Source organism: Miniopterus natalensis, chromosome 1 (genome assembly GCF_054644295.1).
Source record: "Miniopterus natalensis isolate mMinNat1 chromosome 1, mMinNat1.hap1, whole genome shotgun sequence".
Classification (NCBI taxonomy): Eukaryota; Metazoa; Chordata; class Mammalia; order Chiroptera; family Miniopteridae; genus Miniopterus; species Miniopterus natalensis.
Genome location: NC_142081.1, coordinates 47,955,660 through 47,976,492, shown reverse-complemented (window position 1 = coordinate 47,976,492; position 20,833 = coordinate 47,955,660). Strand labels below are relative to the sequence as shown.

The following is a 20,833-nucleotide window of genomic DNA, read 5'->3' as shown; positions in this document are numbered from 1 at the left end:
GTTAACTAGAAACACAGGAAAGAGAAGAAAGCATTCCAGGCAGGAAACGGCATGTACAAAAGATCTATCGCACAGCAAACATGAGAAACTGCAAAGGAATCAGTGTGATTGGAAAAGAGAAGCAAGGGCATATGTGGTAGGAGGTTAAGATAGAAGTCAAACAAAGCTGTACCTTCGAGGTCAAATTAAGGAAATTTGTCCTTATCCTAACAGCAATGGAAAGCCAACAGAGGGATTTTTAAAAAATCCTCACCCAAGGATATGTTCTTATTGATTTTTAAAGACAAAGAGAGAAACATCTATTGGTTGCCTCCCATAAGCACACCCCAACCTAGGTATGTGCACTGACCAGGAATAAAACCTACAACCTTTTGGTGTAGGGGAAGACGCTCCAACCAACTGATGAGCAACCCAGCCAAGGCCCCACCTCCTCCTTTTAAACTCTACAGATTTTCCATATTCTCTTCCTCCTTAAATAATGTAAAATCCAATTTCCCATAAAGCTTAGACTTCAGCCCTACATAAATTGCTTCCTAATTATTATCTAATAATAAATTCCATAGTTTTAGCTATCAGTTTTCAGAAGCGGGCTATCAAATATTAAACTCTAATGCTAACTTCTCAACTACTTCCCAGTCCTTCATCTCTTAATTGCTGAGAACTGCTATATGGATATTTAATATTTCAATATTAAATTCCATATTTCCAAAGTGAGCAAAACTTCCCCCCAAAAATTAGTTCTACAGCATTATTCATAAATGCTACCAAGTTACACACTTTAAAATGGTGCATTTTGTTATGTGAATCTTACCTCAATTTAAAAAAAAATTTTTTCTGCTCTGACAAGTGGCTCGGTTGGAGCATCATCGCATAAACCAAAGGGTTGTGAACTCAATTCCCAGTCAGGGCACATATCTAGGTTTCAGGTGCAGTCCCTGGTGGGGGCCTGTATGGAAGGCAACCAATCAATAAACATATCCTCAGCTGAGGATTAAAAAAAATAAATAAAATAAAAAATAAGTTAGTTCTACCTTTGCACTTTTTTTTCTACATATGAAAACTGTCATCCTTTTTTTTTTTAATCTTTATTGATTTCAGAGAGAGGACAGGAGGGGGGAGAGAGAGAGAGAAACATCAAAGATGAGAGAGTCATTGATCGAACCCGCAACACGGGCATGTGCTCTGACCAGGAATCAAACCCCGATTGCCTGGATCCTAGGTCGACGCTCAACCGCTGAGCCATGCCAGGCCAGGCAAAAACTGTCATCTTTCTGATCTTAAGTCCTTGGAATTTTTTTTCAATGCCCCCTTCTTTTACTAATCATATCTAATCAATTCCCCAGTCTTATAGTCTTCCTTCAAAATATTTCCCACAACCACCCTTGAGTTTCCATTCACTAAATATTTGTTCAGGTCCTTACCTCAGAGCTTTTGTATCAGAATTATAAGATCACTTTATACTCGATCTTTCAGTATCCAGATTTATTTGCTCTCGTCCATGTAATACAGAACCACCAAATCAACAATTTCCTAAAATGCTTTCATTGTGTCACTTATCAATTCCAAACTCTTCAATAACTTCTCACCAACCCATGCAGAGCTGGTTTATCATAGTGCTAGAAGTTTCTAGAATGCAGTAAGGTACATAGTAGGTCAAAAACTTTAGAAGCTGGTGAGCCACCTAGCGCTGCCAGGCTGTCAGGCTAGTACTGCGCTATCTAGCTCAAGGAGAAGGAATATATAATCCCAAAATAGAAAGGCTCAGATTAAAGCGACGGAAGGCCAAGGCATCACATCTTACAAAATATATATACAGCATCTGGAACCCAGTAAGTAGTACAATAAATGAAATCAACTTTTTCTGAGACTCAATTTCCTCATTTATAAAGGATGGATGATGATGATACCTATCACCCGTCTCAAAGAGGTATTTGGGTGTTTTTTTAATTTCTTTTTTATTAAATATATCTTTATTGATTTCAGAGGGAGGAAGGGAAAGGAAGAGAGTTGAAACATCAGTGATGAGAGAGTTATCATTGATCGGCTGCCTCCTGCACGTTCCCCGACTGGGGATGGAGACCACAATCTGGGCATGTGCCCTGACCGGGAATTGAACTGGGAATCGAACTGCAATCTCCCGGATCCTAGGTCGATGCTCAACCGCTGAACCACTCCCGCCGGGCAAGAAATATTTGTTTTGACAATGAAATATGGTAACTGTGAATACATTTTATAATTTCTAAAATACTACAATAAAGATTAGAAAGACATCTCTTGGTTATAACTTCTCAAATGAACACAAATACTAACAATGTAGTGTCAAAAAAGTAGTGCCAATTTTCTATTTACATTTTTCCATTCAATAAAGTTGGAAGATCTATTACGTATTTTCCCCCATGTAACTTAAAAAAGCCATTTCCATGTTTCATTTTGTTTAGAAGGGACTTCCAGCAGTCAGCAATCCTGTAGAGTTGAAAATCAAATAATCTACACCTTGAATAGGAAAAGCAAACTGAGTGAGTAAACAAAGCACAAGATGGGGATTATAATATACCTAAAACCCTCAGACCCCTCCTCAAAGCCCCTCAACCCTCTCAAAGTTTTGCATTTCAAACTTGCCAAAGTAACAATTACCCACAAAACAAGGAAAACAGTGGTAAAGCCTAGAAGTAAGGAGCAAATTATTTCGTAGACTAATGGTCTCTGCTTTGGTTAACAGCCCTCAAATGAAAAGCATTCAGGAAGTTGTCATACTGAAGAAATATTAAACTTGGCAAAAAAAAAAAAGCAAGTGTGTGGTTGATTAACTTCTACAGATGGAATCTTCACCTTTGAGTCCACAAACCTCAATCAAGAAATTTAAGAAATATACATTAATTTACTTTAAAATGACTATAACAAAACCATTAAGTATTAACATATTTTTATGAAAAGTAACTATATTTTCCAAAACAAAAAATTTAGAGTGCCACTGCTTTACATTTTTACAATCTCATTAACATTTGTCTTAATAAAGACAGCTGGACTCTCTTATCTGCTTCTGCATTCAATCTGTTGCACTACATTGCTCTGTTGAACTGAAGAAAATTCAGCCTCACAAGACAGACAGGCGGTAAAGGGAAATCTTGCAGAGCCCTTGAAAGCATCTCAAGTCCCCAGACCACACTTAAAGAACTGCTACAGTAGATAAACTAAGTCAAAGCCTGTTTAAAATGCACAGCTAAATCACTATAGTAGCTATATTGGCTAGTCAAAAATGTTGGATATACCAACCAAAAGAGTAAAGTAGTAATTTTAAACTGTTAGGGAATATTCAGTTGATGGACACAACACTAAAAAAAGCACTTATTAAGCAGTAATTATGTATAAGGCATTGTTTAAAAACACAAAGCAGCAAAACGAACATCATTCCAAATATCACATATTGTTTATCATGATATACTAAATCAGAAAAGCAGCAATGTTACAATGAAAACAATTGAAATAAAAAATATTTTTGGTTTAATCCAGTTCACTAAAAAGGTAAATATTATACCCTGATCCTGCAGGGTCCCATTTAATCATTTTTTACTATGGAGACTCTCTGAAGGTAAAGTTTGGAAGGGGGGAAAAATGGTAACAACAAAAAAATTTGGAACAGAAACCTCAAGTAATAATTTTCTAAATACTACCTGCATTCATTAGAGATGTAGTACAAAAGGCTGACAAACCTATCATGATAGTAGAAGAAGAGGCAGACAGGTTTAATGTGTGTGTTGGAAGAGTGAATCTCTATTGTCCAAATTAACTATTAACCTTCAGTATACTATCAGAGTCCATTGAAACAATTTTAGTTTTTTATTTTCTTTCTTGAGCAGTTCTAGTTGTAAAGACTGACATTTTATGACTTTTATTGTTTGCCAGAGATCTTCAAACAGCAAAGGAAAAATTTATTACTTTAAAAAAACACACACAACTCTATCTTACAATTACTATGAGTCTACAGAATCCTTTTATAAATCTAAGGTACATTATGGGACCTTAGTGATTTCCATTTTCCTACATCTTGAAATATTTTGCTTATTCCATCATCTTAGATTTCACCATTGCAGATCAATTATTCCCAACTATGCTTTAAAAAAATAAAACTAAAGTAATAAGAAAACAGAAGAACGATTTAGTTGCCTAAAAGGATAATCCAAGGATGAAATAGTCACTAATGCATTATCATTCATTTTCTTATCTTTTTTTCAGTTTATTGTTTTGCACAAAATATTGCATCACCTTTCAAAAAGGCATAGAAGACTGAAGACATCATCTTTGTGGTCTGTGTTGGGAAGAAAAACTTTACTTCTACCCTTTTAGGTTGCAGTAGCTGGGGACCTGCAACTTGAACTAACAAAAGACAGAAAAAGCACAATTTTTATTAATGTTTACATACATGAGAGTTCACTGAAAAGGAGTAAAACTCAAAGCAGCAGTTAGACTCAGGGACTTACATACCATTTTAAAGAAAAGGGAATTTGTACACTGAGAGACAAATCATAGGAAAGTAGGAAACATGAAAGATAATGAAATATAATGAAAGATAAGGATTACTTTAGTTAGGTCTGTTTATGCAAACTCATCTCAGTATCAACGCTCCATTTCAGGTGATAAAGAGTCTCTCTTTCCTTCCTGGTATGGGGAGAAGGGGGGAAGGTTATGGCACAAAAGGAAATTTATGCCCTACTTTAGGCAGACAATGGGAGGGCAGAAAACTCTTCTTACACCTACTGATTCTCAATTGCCTTCTGCTCAAAATAATCCTTATGTTAAAGTGGCACATTTTTGGATGGCATAACCTGATCCTCTTCATTTGTTTTTAGTTTTCACTGAACACAGTTAAGAACTCAGAACTTTTTATTTTCTACCCATGATGGGACAGAAGAAAACTGACAGAGGAGACATTTCACAATTATTAGATGAACCTAAAGACCAAGGCAAAGATGGATGATAGCAAGCACTTCAGAGAAATCTGGGAAATCTCAGAGTGAGTCATGACGTATCCAAGACAAATTTTCTCACTCAACAATCAATGAGTGAACAATGTTTCTAAAAACTAAAAGTAAATAGGTATTCTCCTTTAGCAGAAAGGACTTCATCATGCAATATTTTTACAAGCATGTATAATGTGAAATACACTATGACTTATGAAGTCATCCTGCCAAAAATATTAAGGCTCATCTACTCAAGGAATACTAGCAATTGAGGGTACAATGTAAACCCAAAGAGAAGGACACTGTCAATAAAATACAGAATGTGGTTTATAATACAATGTCGATGTCATCACACACAAAAAAAGAGAACAACACTAAATTAGAAGAAACTAACAAATGTAATGTATGATTGGATACTGATAAACGATTAAATAGGACATGTGGGGAACCACTGGGAAAATGTGAATACTACATACATATACTTGATTGTAGGAATTATTCTTAACTTTAAGTGTGATTGTGGTACTGTGGTTACATAGAAAATTGTCCTCAATTTTATGATATACAACTGACACGGATATAGTACTTCGGTGTGAACTGTCATGATATCTGCAGTGGGTTTTGAGAATGTTCACCGAAAAAGAATGTGAAATGGGTAGATAAAGCAAATGTGGCAAAATGGTAATAACTATTAAAACTACGGGGTAAGTATGTGTTCAAACGTGCTATTTTTCAACTTTCCAATGTTTGGGAGAAAATAACATGAAAAATTTTAAAAAAGGTTGCAAGGGTCAGAAATGAATTCTTAAAAATAAGTAAAACAAGGGGCAATTGAATAGTATTTCTTAAATTTTATAGGTGAGCCTCCTTGCCTCTTCTCATTAACCGCACTCTGTTAAAAATTAAAACATAATACAGTGAGAATTGCACACTCAATGAGTAATCAGAAGACCTCAGGTTCTAGAACTGGCTCTATCACTTCCCAGCCTTGGCCTCATCAAAGAACTCTCCCGGAGGCCCTTTCCTCACCTTCGTTTTGTGGTAAAAATCAGCGTCTATCAATGACGATACAAATGCTAGATACTTGTAAGGGTATTTGCACTGATTTTTAAACATCCAGAGCACTTAATTTTCTATGCAAACCAAGGCCTTCACAGGCACTGTAAGTTTCTGCTGAGAGACACCCTGAGTTGGCACAGTAATCCCCCAATGCAGGACACCTCGCAAATGCCCAAGGACGGCTTTTGTACTTTAATAACTCTCCTTCTACGTTTCAACTTTCTGTTTAATGGCACTAGAAGAACGTCAAATTCTTAAGACACAATCCAAACCTGAAAACCAAAGATAATAGATTAGATAGATAGATAGATAAGTAAATAAGTCTTAAGTGCGCAGAATTTTTTTTAAAAACTCAATCTTCAAACACAAAGAGAGAACCCCTTGAACGAAGGTCTCCCGTGCTTGAGAAGCGGGTTTCCTTTGACATTTCTCCTCTCTAGCAGATTTTCTCTTTAAAGCGTTAAAACTTGAGACAACTTGAGAAGAACTCCTTCCATCTCTACAGCAGGATAAAATCTCAGAGTGAGATCATTCCTTCCGTCTCAAGCCTGAAAGCTCAGTTCAAATACTGTGGCTCTAAGTCCACGTTTCCCCTCAGGGCCCTTTTTCTGGAGACAATAAAACGGGACGTCTACCGCAGAGCAGGAAAGTCCCAGTGACGGGAGGGAGGGTGTGAGCTGCAGCGACTGGCACCGGGCGGGGGAACCTGGGCCCTAGCGTGTCCCACGCCTGCGAGTTCTGAGCCGCTGCGCTCTCCCTGCCTACGACGAACGAGACTCCCGGGGGGACTCTAGTGAGAGCAGCATGGGTCTCCGCCAAACATCAGCACAAAATGCGCCGAAGACCACGGGGAGTTGGCTCCACAGAGAAAAGCCAAAACCAGGCTGGGGACAAACAGGCGCACGGGCCTCGGGAAGAGAGGAAGAGGAGGCGGAGGAGGAGATGCAGGAGGCGGCGGCGGCCTGCGCGGCCCCGGCCTGCAGCCCCGAGCCGGCTGCCGCGTAGCGCCGGGATCCCTCCCACGCCGGGGCCGGCGCAAGATGGCGGGCCGGCAGCCGCCGCGCAGCCAGTCCCCTTCCCCGCTCTCTGGGCGCTCTCGGCGACCCGCGCCGGCCTCGACACCCCCAGCCCAGCGCCCCCGGAATGAGGCGGCGCAGGCCGCGCGGGAGGGCCTCTGCCTGCTGCAGCGCGGGGCGGGCGGGGGCGGGGGGCGCTTACCGTGAACGGAGCGGATCGGCCTGACTGGGGCCCTGAGGAGGAGGAGAAAGAGGAGGAGGAAAAGGAGGAGCACGAAAAACTACACGGCGGCGACAGCGGCGGCTCCCATTGCGGAGTCGGCAGCCGAGCCGCGGGAGGGGGCGCGGAGGAGTCTCGTGGAGCCCGCGCGCTGCCTCATGGGTAGACTCCGGGTCAGCCTGAGCGGGTCCGGGTTCCCTGTCTTCCGGCCGACCCGGAGCCGGGTGGGCATGTGCGCCGCTCGCAGGCCCTCGAAGGCCCCGACCCGCCGCGCGGGCCTCCAGCGGGGCCCTGGGTCCGCGGCGCGCCCGTCGCTTCCCGCTGGTCTGCTCGCCAGCCGCCCGGGGCAGCGATCCCGGGATCGGGGCTGCACCGAATCTGAAGGCGTGGAAACGTGATTTGTGGGTTCTCTTTATGCCCAACAGCTAGTTCTCCGCAGGCTTGGAAAGAAAGTCTAGGAAGAGAGGCCCCACTACACAGAAGCGCAGCGCCTAAGGCGCGAAGACATAAACCAGATGAGAAAAATACGTGGAGTTAGGTTCTTTTCATCACTGGCTAATTTTGCCAGATTTGTTTCAAACAGACGGTTTTGCTTGTGTCTCCTTTAATTCCTAACCCTGCCGTATGGTTGCCCGTCATAACGAGAGGAAAAAAGTTCAGGTAAATGCCTTTCCGAGAGCACTTGCCAAGATCCTGCCTGCATGAATACTTAACAAACATTGTATCTGACCTGAAAGGAAAGTTTCCTCCCAGTAGGCTTCGCAATACAGTGGTAGCAGTGGTCCAGCTTTCAGGAATGACCTGGATTTGAAATGTTGCCTCTTGTTAGATCCTGAACACACACTATCACTGCACGAAACACTGAGTCGCTGGATACTAGTATTCTTTCTGCCTATTTGAATCAGCGTCTTCCTCATGACTGCTCCAAGCTCTTCTCTGCTGTTTATCCTTATGGCTGCTTCCTTTCCCAGATCAATCTTCCCCAAAGGCCACTTGCACCACCCCTAGAGGCCTGGTATGGCTGCAAATAACCATGACCTCTTTTCCCAACTGGGCCAAGGATGGTCTAATCCAGCTTTCCCTTTCTTGCTCGCCTTGAAAATAAGCTTTGCAGGAAAAGACACAGAATAATCAAAATAACAAGCATGGAAACCTAAATGTTCAAAAATCTCTGTGCATTCTTAAAGTCATTATATTTCAAATATAGCTCCTAATGGTTAGCAAAGCATGTTAGAGTATGAAAGTGAACTTAAGAAGATTTCAGTCTCTGTTCTAGAGCCTGGTCCTCAATTTGAAGAGACAGAAACATAAAGTTGTTAGCCCACAGAGCTGGTTTAAATCCAAGGGGGTGATCCATGCCAGCCAAACTTACTAGAGACACTGATATGTAAACCGAAATCCCAATTTATTCTTTTTATTTTCTCTCATGAAAAACATAACTGCCATGAAAACCAGAAAACTCTGGTCATCACATTTCACTCAAAAGGAACATTTACATGAGAATCCAAATTATAAAGGATGTCTGATGAGTATGAAATCAACACACAGGAAGTAATTTGGATGATTTGACTACTCCATCCTTAAAGCTCCTCCCTTGGCTTCTAGAACACAGCTCTCTTGGTTCTCTTGACCTACTGTCCATATCTTCCCATCAGTTAAGAACTTCTCTTCTGCCTGGGGGCGGTGGGTGGATGCAGGGTGGAGGGGATCAATGCTGGGCCGGAAGGGGGACATCCATAGTATTTTCAACAATAAAGATAATTTTTTTTAAAAAGAGCTTCTCTCCCCCTGACTTGTATTTCCTGCCCCTTTCCATCCTGTACACACTGTCTAAGTCTCCTCATAGTACTCATTCTCCGTAAGTGAGATCATGTTCCACACTGTTCCCTGGCTGTCACAGAGGTGATTTCCCAGCTTCCATTCCACAACTCTCGTTGTGCTCACTCACCCAAGTTGGGTGGAATAACCACCCCACCCCCAACTCCAAGAAGGATCACATTAGCCTGAAACTATTGGAATCACCCTTTCCTTTGAACCAGTTTTTGCTTCAGAAGCAATCAGAGTGAAGCACAGGATTTTTGTGCGGGGGAAAAAGAGAAGGTTTTTTATTTCTTTCCTTCTTTCTCTGGATGATATGGTGTTCAAATGTGAATACTAGAAGAACCACAAACTTTTTTTTTTTTTTCTACTTAGGGGAGCCAACTGAGAATAATACTAACGTGGAGGCGGGAAAGGAAGTCAATCCCAGAGATCATCATAAACTTTCAAATCAAACCCAACATAAGCCCATGCTACCTCTAGACTTCTCTGTTATATAAGCCAATAAATCCTCTTTCTGTTTAAGCTGAAGGAGTCCAGAATAAGCCACTGTAGCATAAAAATTATTTTTAGCTGAAGGCATTTGAATTCCTGAAATCCCTTATCTGCCTCACCACAAAAAACTCAATTATCGTAAATCTCCTCCCAGGGAGCAACCGGTAAAGAATGACCCATATCAGTAGAAAACATGAGAGTAGTTACCATACCTAAACCACAACATTGTCACAAAACTAGCATCTCCATTCTATTCCCCTAAGGGCCCATTTATCTTTCCTAAAAGTTACTTGTTTTCCCATAAGTTCCCTCTTTCCCCTATCCCTCTTCTAAAAAGTGCTTTGTTTTCACATAAACGTCCTTTTACCCTTCTCCTTCATATATTGAAAGGATATAAAGCCCCAAATTCTAATCACCCCTGTGAATTCCCTTTCTTTGTCAACTTCCCTACATAGTATGTAACTAAAATGTCTTTTCTCTTGCTAACCTGTCTTTTGTCAGTTTAATTCACAGGCCCCCCAAAACAAAATCTAAGACAGTAGAGGAAAATATTTTCCTTCCTGACAGAGCCTGTTTGAGTTGGGTTTTCTGTTACCTGCCACTGAAAACAACTGTGGTGTAGACAATAATAAACATTTACCATCTTATTTTCTTCTCGTGTACCCAGGAAACCCACATTTCCTAGCTCCCTTACATCTGCATCGGGTCATGTGCCCACTTCTGGCCAGTGTAATGTAGACAGAAGCAGTAGTTGCCCAATCTAAGCCTAACCCTTAAAACTTCCAATGATTTATAGTTCCTTTTTGTTGTTTACACATCAGTCTGCCAGATACAGAAAACTGAGGCTGAGGAGCTAAGGGATGGCAGCAACGAGATAGAAGGATCCTGGGACTTTTTCGTTTTTTAAATCCTCACCCCAGGGTATGCTTTCATTAACATGAGAGAGAGAGAAAGGGGGAGAGAGAGGGAGAGAGAGAGAGATGTGAGAGAGAAACTTTGATCAGTTGCCTCCTACATGCGCCCTGACTGAGGATCAAACCCATAACCTACGTATGCAACTTGACCAAGAATTGAAGCTGCAACCCTTTGGTTTATAGGACAATGCCCCAACCAACAGCTACCTGACCAGGGTGACACTGGGGCTCTTAATAATTGCATGAGCACATCCACCACAGTCACTGGACTGATTAAAGCAAAGTATAAACCTTTTACTGGGTTATGATACTGAGATTTTGGGTTTGTTAAGCGAACATAAGAAACCTTCGAACCTGTAGAAAATTTTATAAGAGCTTATTTGAGCCAAGGTGACATATACTGGGAAGCAAGATGTCAAATGTTCCAGAGAATAAACAGTTTTGCAGCTTCCTTTATGCATTTGAAATTTAGGAGGAAATGTATGGAGGATTATATGGAGGTGGGAAAAAAACAGGCAGAGATTGGATTACAGGATAGTTAACAAGATTATGTGGTCTTTTGAGGGTGGTTATTTCAGAGGTGTGTTAACCTACTCAGAGGTAGGGAACCTTTTTTCTGCCAAAGGACATTTGGATATTTATAACATCATTCCTGGGCCATACAAAATTATCAATTTAAAAATTAGCTATGAAAAAAAGCTCCTAGATTTATTGAATTTCTCTTTTTTCCTTTCCATAATATTTTTCTTCCTCTTTTTTTTAAATTCTCACCGAGGATATTTTTTCCATTGGTTTTTTAGAGAGAGTGGAATGGAGGGAGGAGGAGAGGGAGAGAGAGAGAGAAACATCAATGTGAGAGAGACGACACATCAATTGGTTGCCTCCTGCACACACCCTGACCAGAGCCGGGGATCAAAACCTGCAACCCAGACATATGCCCTTGACTGAGAATCAAACCCATGACGCTTGAGTCCACAGTCTGATGTTCTAATCACTTAACCAAACCAGCCAGGGCTCCTTCCTCTTTTTTTATACCATTTTCCTAGTCTTTATTCTTATTTTTTCTTTCCATTTTTTCCTTTCATATTCATTTTTCTTCCACTTTTTTCCTTCTCATATCCTTTTTCTTTTCTTTTTAATATTCTTCTTCTCTTTTCTATTTCCTAATTATCTTTTCTTTTGTGGTTGTTTTTGTTGCTCTTGTTGTAGGAGCAGTCTTTTGTATGTTTTTGTCTTGTTTCTTGTTTGTTTTGTTTTGTTTTGTTCTGTCAGTACCTGCACAACTGCTCACATCATGTGGGTGGGATTGAGCCTCATAGTCAGTCAGTCTGAGGGAAATCCCACCCATGAACAGGACAACAAAATTCAAGACCCAATTACATAAGGAGAGACCAAATAACCCACACAATGGACACTTCTGGAGCATCCAGCTCAGGAGATCAAAGACTGCACCACTGGATCCCAAAGGACACTTACTACATAAGGCCACCCCATGAAGGCTGAGGGGCATAGCAGTTCTATCTAATACGGAGAAACAAACACAAAGAAATAGCAAAAATGGGGAGAAAAAGAAACCACCCCCAAATGAAAGAAAAGGAAGAAGCTCCAGATAAAGATAAATGAAATGGAGGCAAGCAATTTATCAGATGTAGAGTTCAAGGTCATGGTTATAAGAATGCTCAAGGAACTTAATGAGAATTATAAGAAACTTAGTGGGAACTACAACAGCTTGAAAAAGGAAATAGAAACCATGAACAAGAACCAGTCAGAAATGAAGAATCCCATATCCGGCATCAAGAATACAGCGGAAAGAATTAAAATTAGATTGAATGAAGCAGAGGACCAAATTAGTGATGTGGATGACAAGGTAGAAAAAACATCCAAATAGGGCAGCAAAAAGAAAAAAAATTAAAAAGTAGGAGGGCAGTTTAAGCTTACTTCGGGACAACATGAAATGTAACAAAATCCACATCTTAGGGTACCCGAAGAAGAAAGTGAGTAAGGAATAGAAAATCTATTTAAAGAAATAATGATAGAAAACTTTCCTAACCTGGTGAAGGAAAAAGTCAGACACGTTCAGGAAGTATAGAGTCCCAATCAAGATAAATCCAGAGACCCACACCAAGACACAGCATAATTAAAATGACAGACATTAAAGACAAAGAAAGAATCTTAAATACAGCAAGAGAGAGATTGTTACCTAAAAATGAATTCCCATTAGAATGTCAGTGGATTTCTCAACAGAAACACTTCAGGACAGAAGGGATTGGCATGAAGTATTCAAAGTAATGAAAAGCAAGGACTTGAATCCAATATGACTCTATCTGGGAAAGCTATAATTTAAAATTGAAGGCAGCCTGGCCAGGCGTGGCTCAGAGGTTGAGCATCGACCTAGGACCCAGGCGATTGGGGTTCGATTCTCAGTAAGGGCACATGCCCGGGTTGCGGGCTTGATCAATGACTTTCCCATCATTGATGTTTCTATCTCTCTCTCTTCCACTCCTTTCCTCTCTCTGAAATCAATAAAGATATATTAAAAAATAAAATAAAAATAAATAAAATTGAAGGGAAAATAAAGAGCTTCCAAGAAAAAAACAGGACTAAAGGAGTACATTACTAACAAACCATCACTGTAAGAATTGATAAAGGGACTACTTTACGACAAAAAAGAAACAGAGAGAGAGGAACATAGGTATAAAGAAAAAATGGCAATAAATAAGTACATATCAATAATAAGCGTTAATGTAAATGAACTAAATGCTTCAATCAAAAGACATAGGGTAGCTGAATGGATAAGAAAATGTAACCCTTATATAAGTTGCCTACACAGACCCACCTCAGAACAAAGGATTCACATAGACTGAAAGTGAAGGGATGGAAAAAATATTCCACGCAAAGGAAAACAAAACAAAAAAAAGCTGGGGTAGTAATTCTCATATTTGACAAAACAGATTTCAAAACAAAGGCCATAAAAGTACAAAGAAAGTCACTACATAGTACTAAAGGAATTGATCCAAGAAGAAAATATAACCCTTTTAAATATATGTGCACCCAACATAGGAGCACCTAAATATATTTTTAAAACTCTTGGTGGACTTTAAGGGAGAGATTGATAGCAAATATAGTCATAGTAGAGGACTTTAACACTCCCACTGACATCACTGGATAGATCTTCCAGACAAAAAATCAACAAGGAAACAGCAACCTTAATTGACACACTAGATCAGATGGATTTAATTGATATTTACAGAATATTTCATCCCAAAGCAGCAGAATATACATTCTTCTCAAGTGCACATGGAACATTCTCAAAAAGAGACCACATGTTAGGACGCAAAATAAGTCTTAACAAATTCAAGAAGAATGAAATGATATCAAACATCTTCTCGGATCACAATGGCATGAAACTAGAAATCAACTACAATAAAAACACTCAAAAACACTCAAACATATGGAGGCTAAATTGCATGTTATTAAACAATGAATGGATTACCAATTAAAAGGAAGAAATCAAAAACTTCCTGGAAGCAAACGAAAATGAACACACAACAACCCAAAATCTATGGGACACAGTGAAAGCAGTCCTGAGATGGAAGTTCATAGCATTACAGGCCTACCTCAAAAAACAAGAAGAGGCTCAAACAATCTAACCCTACAACTTAAAGAATTAGGAAGAGAACAACAATAAAATACCAGAGGATGTAGAAGGAAGGAAATAATAAAAATCAGAGCAGAAGTTAATGACATAGAGACTAAGAAAGCAATACGAAAGATCAATAAAACCAAGAGCTGGTTCTTTGAAAAGATAAAGAAGATTAATGAACCTTTTGCCAGACTCATGAAGAAACAAAGAGAGAGCACTCAAATAAATAGAATCAGAAATGAAAGAGGCAAAGTAACAACTGACAACATAGAAATACAAAGGATTGTAAGAAAATACTATGACCAACCATATGCCAGCAAACTGGACAACCTGGGTGAAATGGGCAAATTCCTCAAAAAATAAAATCTGCCAAAACTCAATCAGGAAGAATCAGAAAACATGAATAGGCTAATAACAACTAATGAAACTGAAGCAGTTATCAAAAAACTCCAGCAAACAAAAGTCTTGGGCAGGATGGACTTTACAGGTGAGTTTTACCAAGCATTCAAAGGAGAAATAAGACCTACCCTTCTCAAACTATCCCAAAATATTTAGGAGGAAGGAACACTTCCAAGCTCTTTTTATGAGGCCAGCATTATCCTAATTCCAAAACCAGATAAAGACACTACAAAGAAAGAAAATTACAGGCCAATATTCCCGATGAATATAGATGCTAAATATCTCAACAAAATATTAGCAAATCAGATCCAGCAATACATTAAAAAGATCATACACCATGACCTAGTGGGGTTTATTCTGGGGATGCAAGGTTGGTTCAATATTCACAAATCCATAATTGTAATACATCACATAAACAAAATAAAGCATAAAAATCACATGATTATATCAATAGATGCAGAAAAGGCATTCAACAAAATCCAGCACCCATTTATGATAAAAACTCTCACAAAGTGAGAATAGAGGGATCATACCTCAACAAAATAAAGGCCGTATATGAAAAACCTACAGCCAACATCATACTCAATGGGCAAAAAGTAAAAGCATTTCCCTTAAGATTAGGAACAAGACAGGGATGTTTGCTTTCACCACTCTTATTCAACATAGTACTGGAAGTCCTAGCCACAGCAATCAAGCAAGAAAAAAATAAATAAAAGGCATCCAAATTGGAAAGGAGGAAGTAAAACTGTCATTATTGACAGATGACATGATATTATATATAGAAAACCCCAAAGACTCAAACAAAAAACTACTAGATTTAATAAATGAATTCAGCAAGGTAGCAGGATACAAAATTAACACCCAAAAATTGATAACATTTTTATACACCAATAATGAATTCTGAGAAAGAGAAACTGAAAAACAAACCCACTTACCATTGCAGCAAAAAAGTAAGATACTTAGGAATAAACTTAACCAAGGAGGTAAAAGACCTGTATTCAGAAAACTGTAGGACATTGAAAATGGAAATAGAGGAAGAAACAAACAAGTGGAAGCATATACTGTGTTCAGGGATTGGAAGAATTAACATAATTAAAATGTCCATACTACCCAAAGCAATCTACAGATTCAACAGGATCCCTATCAAAATAACAATGGCATATTTCACAGATCTAGAAAAATATTCCAAAAATTTTTATGGGATTATAAAAAATCCCGAATACCCTCAGCAACCTTGAGAAAGAACAAAGTTGGAGTGATCACAGTACCGAATATCAAACTATACTACAAAGCCATTGTAATCAACACAGCCTGGTACTGGCACAAGAACAGGAATATAGGCCAGTGGAACAGAACAGAGACCCCAGAAATGAATCCATGCCAATATGGTTAATTCATATTTGACAAAGGAGGCAAGAGCCTACAATGGAGTAAATATAGCCTCTTCAATAAATGGTGTTGGGAAAATTGGACAAGTACTTGCAAAAAATGAAACTAGACTACCAACTTACACCATACACAAAAATAAACTCAAAATGGATAAAAGACTTAAATGTAAGTCATGAAACCATAAAAATCCTAGAAGAAAACCTAGGCAGTAAAATCTCTGGCATCTCATGTAGCAGTATTTTTACCAATACATCTCCTAGGGCAAGAAAAACACAGGAAAAAAATAAACAAATGGGACTACATCAAACTAAAAAGTTTCTGCACAGCAAAAGAAACCACCAACAAAATGAAAAGGGAACTCACTGTATGGGAGAACATACTCACTGATGATATATCTGATAAGGGGTTAATTTCTACAAAGAAAACACCAGGAAGACAATTCAATTGAAAAATGGGCAAAGGACCTGAATAGACACTTCTCCAAAGAGGACATACAGATGACCAATTGACATCTGAAAAAATGTTCAACGTCACTTATCATCGGAGGGATGCAAATTAAAACCACAATGAGTTATCACCTCATACCTGCAAGTGCTGGCAAGAATGTAGAGAAAAGGGAACCCTAGTGCGCTGCTGGTGGGAATGCAGACTGGTGCAGCCACTGTGGGAAACAGTATGGAGTTTCCTCAAAAAATTTAAAGTGAAACTGTCATTTGACCCAGTGATCCCACTTGTGGGAATATAGCCTAAGAATCTGGAAACACCAATCAGAAAGAGTATACGCACCCCTATGTTCATAGCAGCGTTATTTACAATAGCTAAGATCTGGAAACAGCCCAAGTGCCCATCAGTAGATGAGTGGATAAAAAAGCTGTGGGACATTTACATAATAGAATACTATTTGGCTGTAAAAAAAGAAAGATCTCTTACTCTTTGTGACAGCATGGATGGACCTGGAGATTATTATGCTAAGCAAAATAAGTCAGAGAAAGACAAATACCCCATGATCTCATATATATGGGGACTCTAATGAACAAAATAAACTGACAAACAAAATAGATCCAGATACATGGATGCGTGGAACATGATGTCAGAGGGCAGGAGGGTGGAGAGGATGGGAAGAGATTAACCAAAGAACATATATGCATATATGCATAATCCATGGACACAGACAATAGTGTGGGGGCTGGGTGGAGGGGGCAAAAAGGGGAAAATGGGAGACATCTGTAATACTGTCAACAATAAAAAAACACATTAATTTTTAAAATCATGTTAAAAAAAGAAGTTATATGCCTGGAGTGTAACTACCCACCATGACCTGTCCAGTAGGAATTTATGATCAGATCACCCTGTGAGGTTACTTTCTATAGAACCCCTTTTTTTCTCCCACAGTTACAATAGCTACAATCACTAACCCTGATTAATAATAGAAACAGTGGCCTATTATAACAGAAAAACCTAAAATACGTGGCATTAGTTTAGCCTAGCAGTCATGTGGGAATTAAGGAAACATGTAGTAGGCTGGATTAGTGAAGATTCGTATTAGGCAGTAGCTAGACTGTTGCCTGCAATACCTTAGAAGGCAGATCAGTACAAATACATCATTTGTAGTAGTAAGGGAAGAGTTCAGGAAGCAATATTAATAGTGCATGTTGGTGATTTTTTAAAAGATTTTTAAATTGATTTTTAGAGGAAGAGTTAAGGAGAGGGAGAGAGAAACATTGATGCGAGAGAGGAACATTGATCGGCTGCCTCCTGCACGCCCCCTACCCAAAATCAAGCCCGCAACCCAGGTGGGTGCCCTGACCAGGAATCGAACTGGCAACCTTTAGGTGCATAGCACATCGCCCAACTGAGCCACACTGGCTAGGGCTGTTGGTGATATTTTTATGTGATTTGCAAGGTACTACCAGAAAGAGATTAGCACAGAATAGAATTAACTGGATTATAAACAGACATGAAAGGGAATAGATAAAGTCCCACATTTGGGGGCTTTGCAAGGTTGGAAAACACACTATTTCCAAAGAGAAAGAGAGGCGACTTTAAAAAGCTTTGAGCAAAAAAGCCCTAGTAGGATTTCAACAAAATGACTCAGCCTTTAGGAAAAGATCAGATTACCTATGTTGTATCAGCACCTATTGTTGCAAATAGCCTCAAAGTAGCACCTATGATTTTCCCCCCAACTTTACTGAGGTATAACTGACCAAAAAATTGATACACTTAAATTGTATACAATGATGATTTGATATACATATTTATTGTGAAATGATTACCACAATCAGGTTAACACATCTATCACCTCACATAGTTACTGCATGTGTGTGGTGAGAAGGCTTAAAATCTACTCTCTTAGCAAATTTCAAGTATGCAAAACAGTATTGTGCTGTGCATTAGATTCTCAGAATGTAGTCATCTTGTAACTGAAAGCTTGTACCCTTTACCAACATCTCCCCAAAGCAGCGGCTATTAAATTGAGAAAGAGAGAGATGGTAAAGAAAGTAGAGAAATAAGGCAGCTTTTATAACTATGTCTCCAGAGGGAATATTGTTGGTGCCTCAACCATTACTCTTGGATATTTATCCACTTTTTGGGGTGCTCCCTTTGGATCAAGTTTTACTGTGCTTTCACATCCAACAGCCAGAATCTGCAGCTCTTTTTTAGAGGACTATACTTAGGCTATTGGAGTCACTTTGCCTGCCTTCACAGAGACTGAAAGTAGCAGGGATTTATATGCTCTTAGGGCCAGCTCTTAACCAAGGACTGATAAATGCAGGCGTGCGAAAGCCCTGATTCCCCTAACTTAGATGGGAACAGTTTTGAGGCATAATTTATACTCCAGAATTCCCCTACTGAGTCAAGCTGAAGCTACCCTCTGGGTTTTGTCTGAAGCTGTACCCTGGCTTATGTGCATATTAAGCTGTTACCCAAGCTCCAAGGCCACCCTTCAGCTTTGTGATGCTTGTGTCTGGGAATCTTCAAACCAATTTTTTGGTTTGCCAGCTGCTCTGTAATGTTCTGCTAATAGAGAACAGTGAAGGGAGGCTGCAAGGCTGAAGGAGGAAGAAGGAATTGCTCCTTCCTGTTTACTTCTCATTGCTTTATGTTCCTAATGAAGGCACTATAGAAAAGGTGCTGAATTACTAAAATCAAGTAGTTTGAGGCACGAGGAAACGATTCTCTTCTTGTTTAATTAGCCTGGAAACTTAAGCTTTTGAAGTTTCTGGGCCTGAGTCAATGCCCGGGTATATATCAAACCTCCTTATATCCTTCTGATTAGCCCCCGAAGGACGAAGGAAAAAGTGGTCACTTACCCAGACCACCTAACATTCATTACCCAGACCACTGGTCATATAGAGGATTACCATCTTGGACCAATCCAGAGGCTAAGTATGCAGAACTGATTTATCTAAAGAATGCACTTTTTACTCTAAGAAATCTTTTCTTTCTTCTTCAGAACACTCTGGATATTGCCTAGTTGTGTTTCGGTCCTCAAGCTCTGGGACCCTTAAATAAAATATTTAAAATTTATTTATCATTTATCATTTATTTCTAGCCAAAGCCTCCAGACTCTTGTTTTTTTTTAATCTTCACCCGAGGGCATGCTTACAGAGAGGAAGAGAGGAGAGAGAAACATCGATGGGCTGCCTTCCATATGCACCCCAACCCAGGATCAAGCCCCCAGCCCAGGTATGTGCCCTGACCAGAAATCAAACCAGCAACCTTTCGGTGCGCAGGAACAACATTCAACCACCTGAGCCACTTGGGCCGGACACCTCCAGAGTCTTTTTCAGTTCATTTGACACTCTGATTATGAATCCAGTGGCTTTTATCAGTCCCAGCATAGAAAAATTATCTCCGTACCAGAGGCCGAATCCAGTTTGCAGTATTCCCAATACTTGCAGAAATTTCACAGAGACATCAACACCAGCGACATCACTTTGTCTCAGAGGTCTGGGTCCCAGCTCTCTGGTGTCTCTCCTGCAAACTCAGAGACTCCAGCACCAGCTGAGCAGTGCCCCTTCTCAGAGGTCTGAGTTTTGGCTCTATGGAGCCATTCCTTCAAGCTTCCTGTCTGTTATAGAATAAATATATGTGTCCCCCCCAAATTCATACATTGAATAGGGACTTTGGGAGGTATTCAGTCATTAGTTGCCCCCCCCCTCTCTCTCTCAGCATAGCAAGAAAATGTCTGTCTACAAGCCTAGAAATAGGTCCTCATTAGAGATCTTGGACATCCCAGCCTCTAGTCTAGGCTATTTTTGTTAGAGGAACCTGAACTAACTCACCTCTTCTCTTTGTTCCCAGCTGTAAAGCTGGTAGCTGCCTCCATAATATTTCATGTCTTCTTTTTGCCTTTAGCAATTCTTTATTTTAAATTGTCTCTATTAAAATAACTAGTATGATTCTGCCTCCTAACTGAGTCCCGAGTGATACACCAGACTTCCTCTTCTTCCTTGCCCTGTTTCTCCCAACTCCCATACAACGTTCTTAATGAATCATTGTTCACAAATCCTCTTTTCAGGATCTACTTCTGGGAACTTAGTCTAAAACAGTTTCAGAAAGAACTTCAAGTGTTTTTAATGGAACTGACTGGAAACAAAAATTGATCAGAAACCTACTACATATTTGAAGGAACTGTATTGCCAAAGCAACCATGAACCTAATCTAAAATCATTTTTAATTTTTCAAGCTGTAAAAACATCTTTGGTTGATCCCCAAGCTCTTCAAGTATGAAATCTCCAAGGAGAGCAAACTCTCATGCAGATACGACCATGGATAATTACAGAAAAGGAAAATTTCCGAGAAGGCAGAGCCAGAGGACATGGAGAGAGTGTTATGGTTAATTTATGTGTCAACTTGACTGAGCTAAGGGGTACCCAGATCCGGATAGCTGGTAAAACATTTCTAGGTGTGTCTGTAAG

The 20,833-nt window shown here is 39.7% G+C and overlaps 1 protein-coding gene across 2 annotated transcripts in view; it reads right to left on the bottom strand.

Moving 5' to 3' along the window:
- Positions 1-7,311, bottom strand: part of ZNF280D (zinc finger protein 280D) — a 103,042-nt gene extending 95,731 nt beyond the window's left edge. The window contains exon 1 of one of the 2 annotated variants that reach the window (XM_087821311.1): positions 7,236-7,311. Coding sequence is in view for 1 of the 2 variants with exons in the window: in XM_016208522.2 (XP_016064008.2) it covers positions 4,264-4,297 (34 nt within the window). In the remaining variant the exon portion in view is untranslated. Of the gene's footprint in view, positions 1-4,263; positions 5,180-7,235 lie in introns of those variants that run through there. The other variant, XM_016208522.2, reaches the window with a different exon arrangement.
- Positions 7,312-20,833: the final 13,522 nt, after the last annotated feature.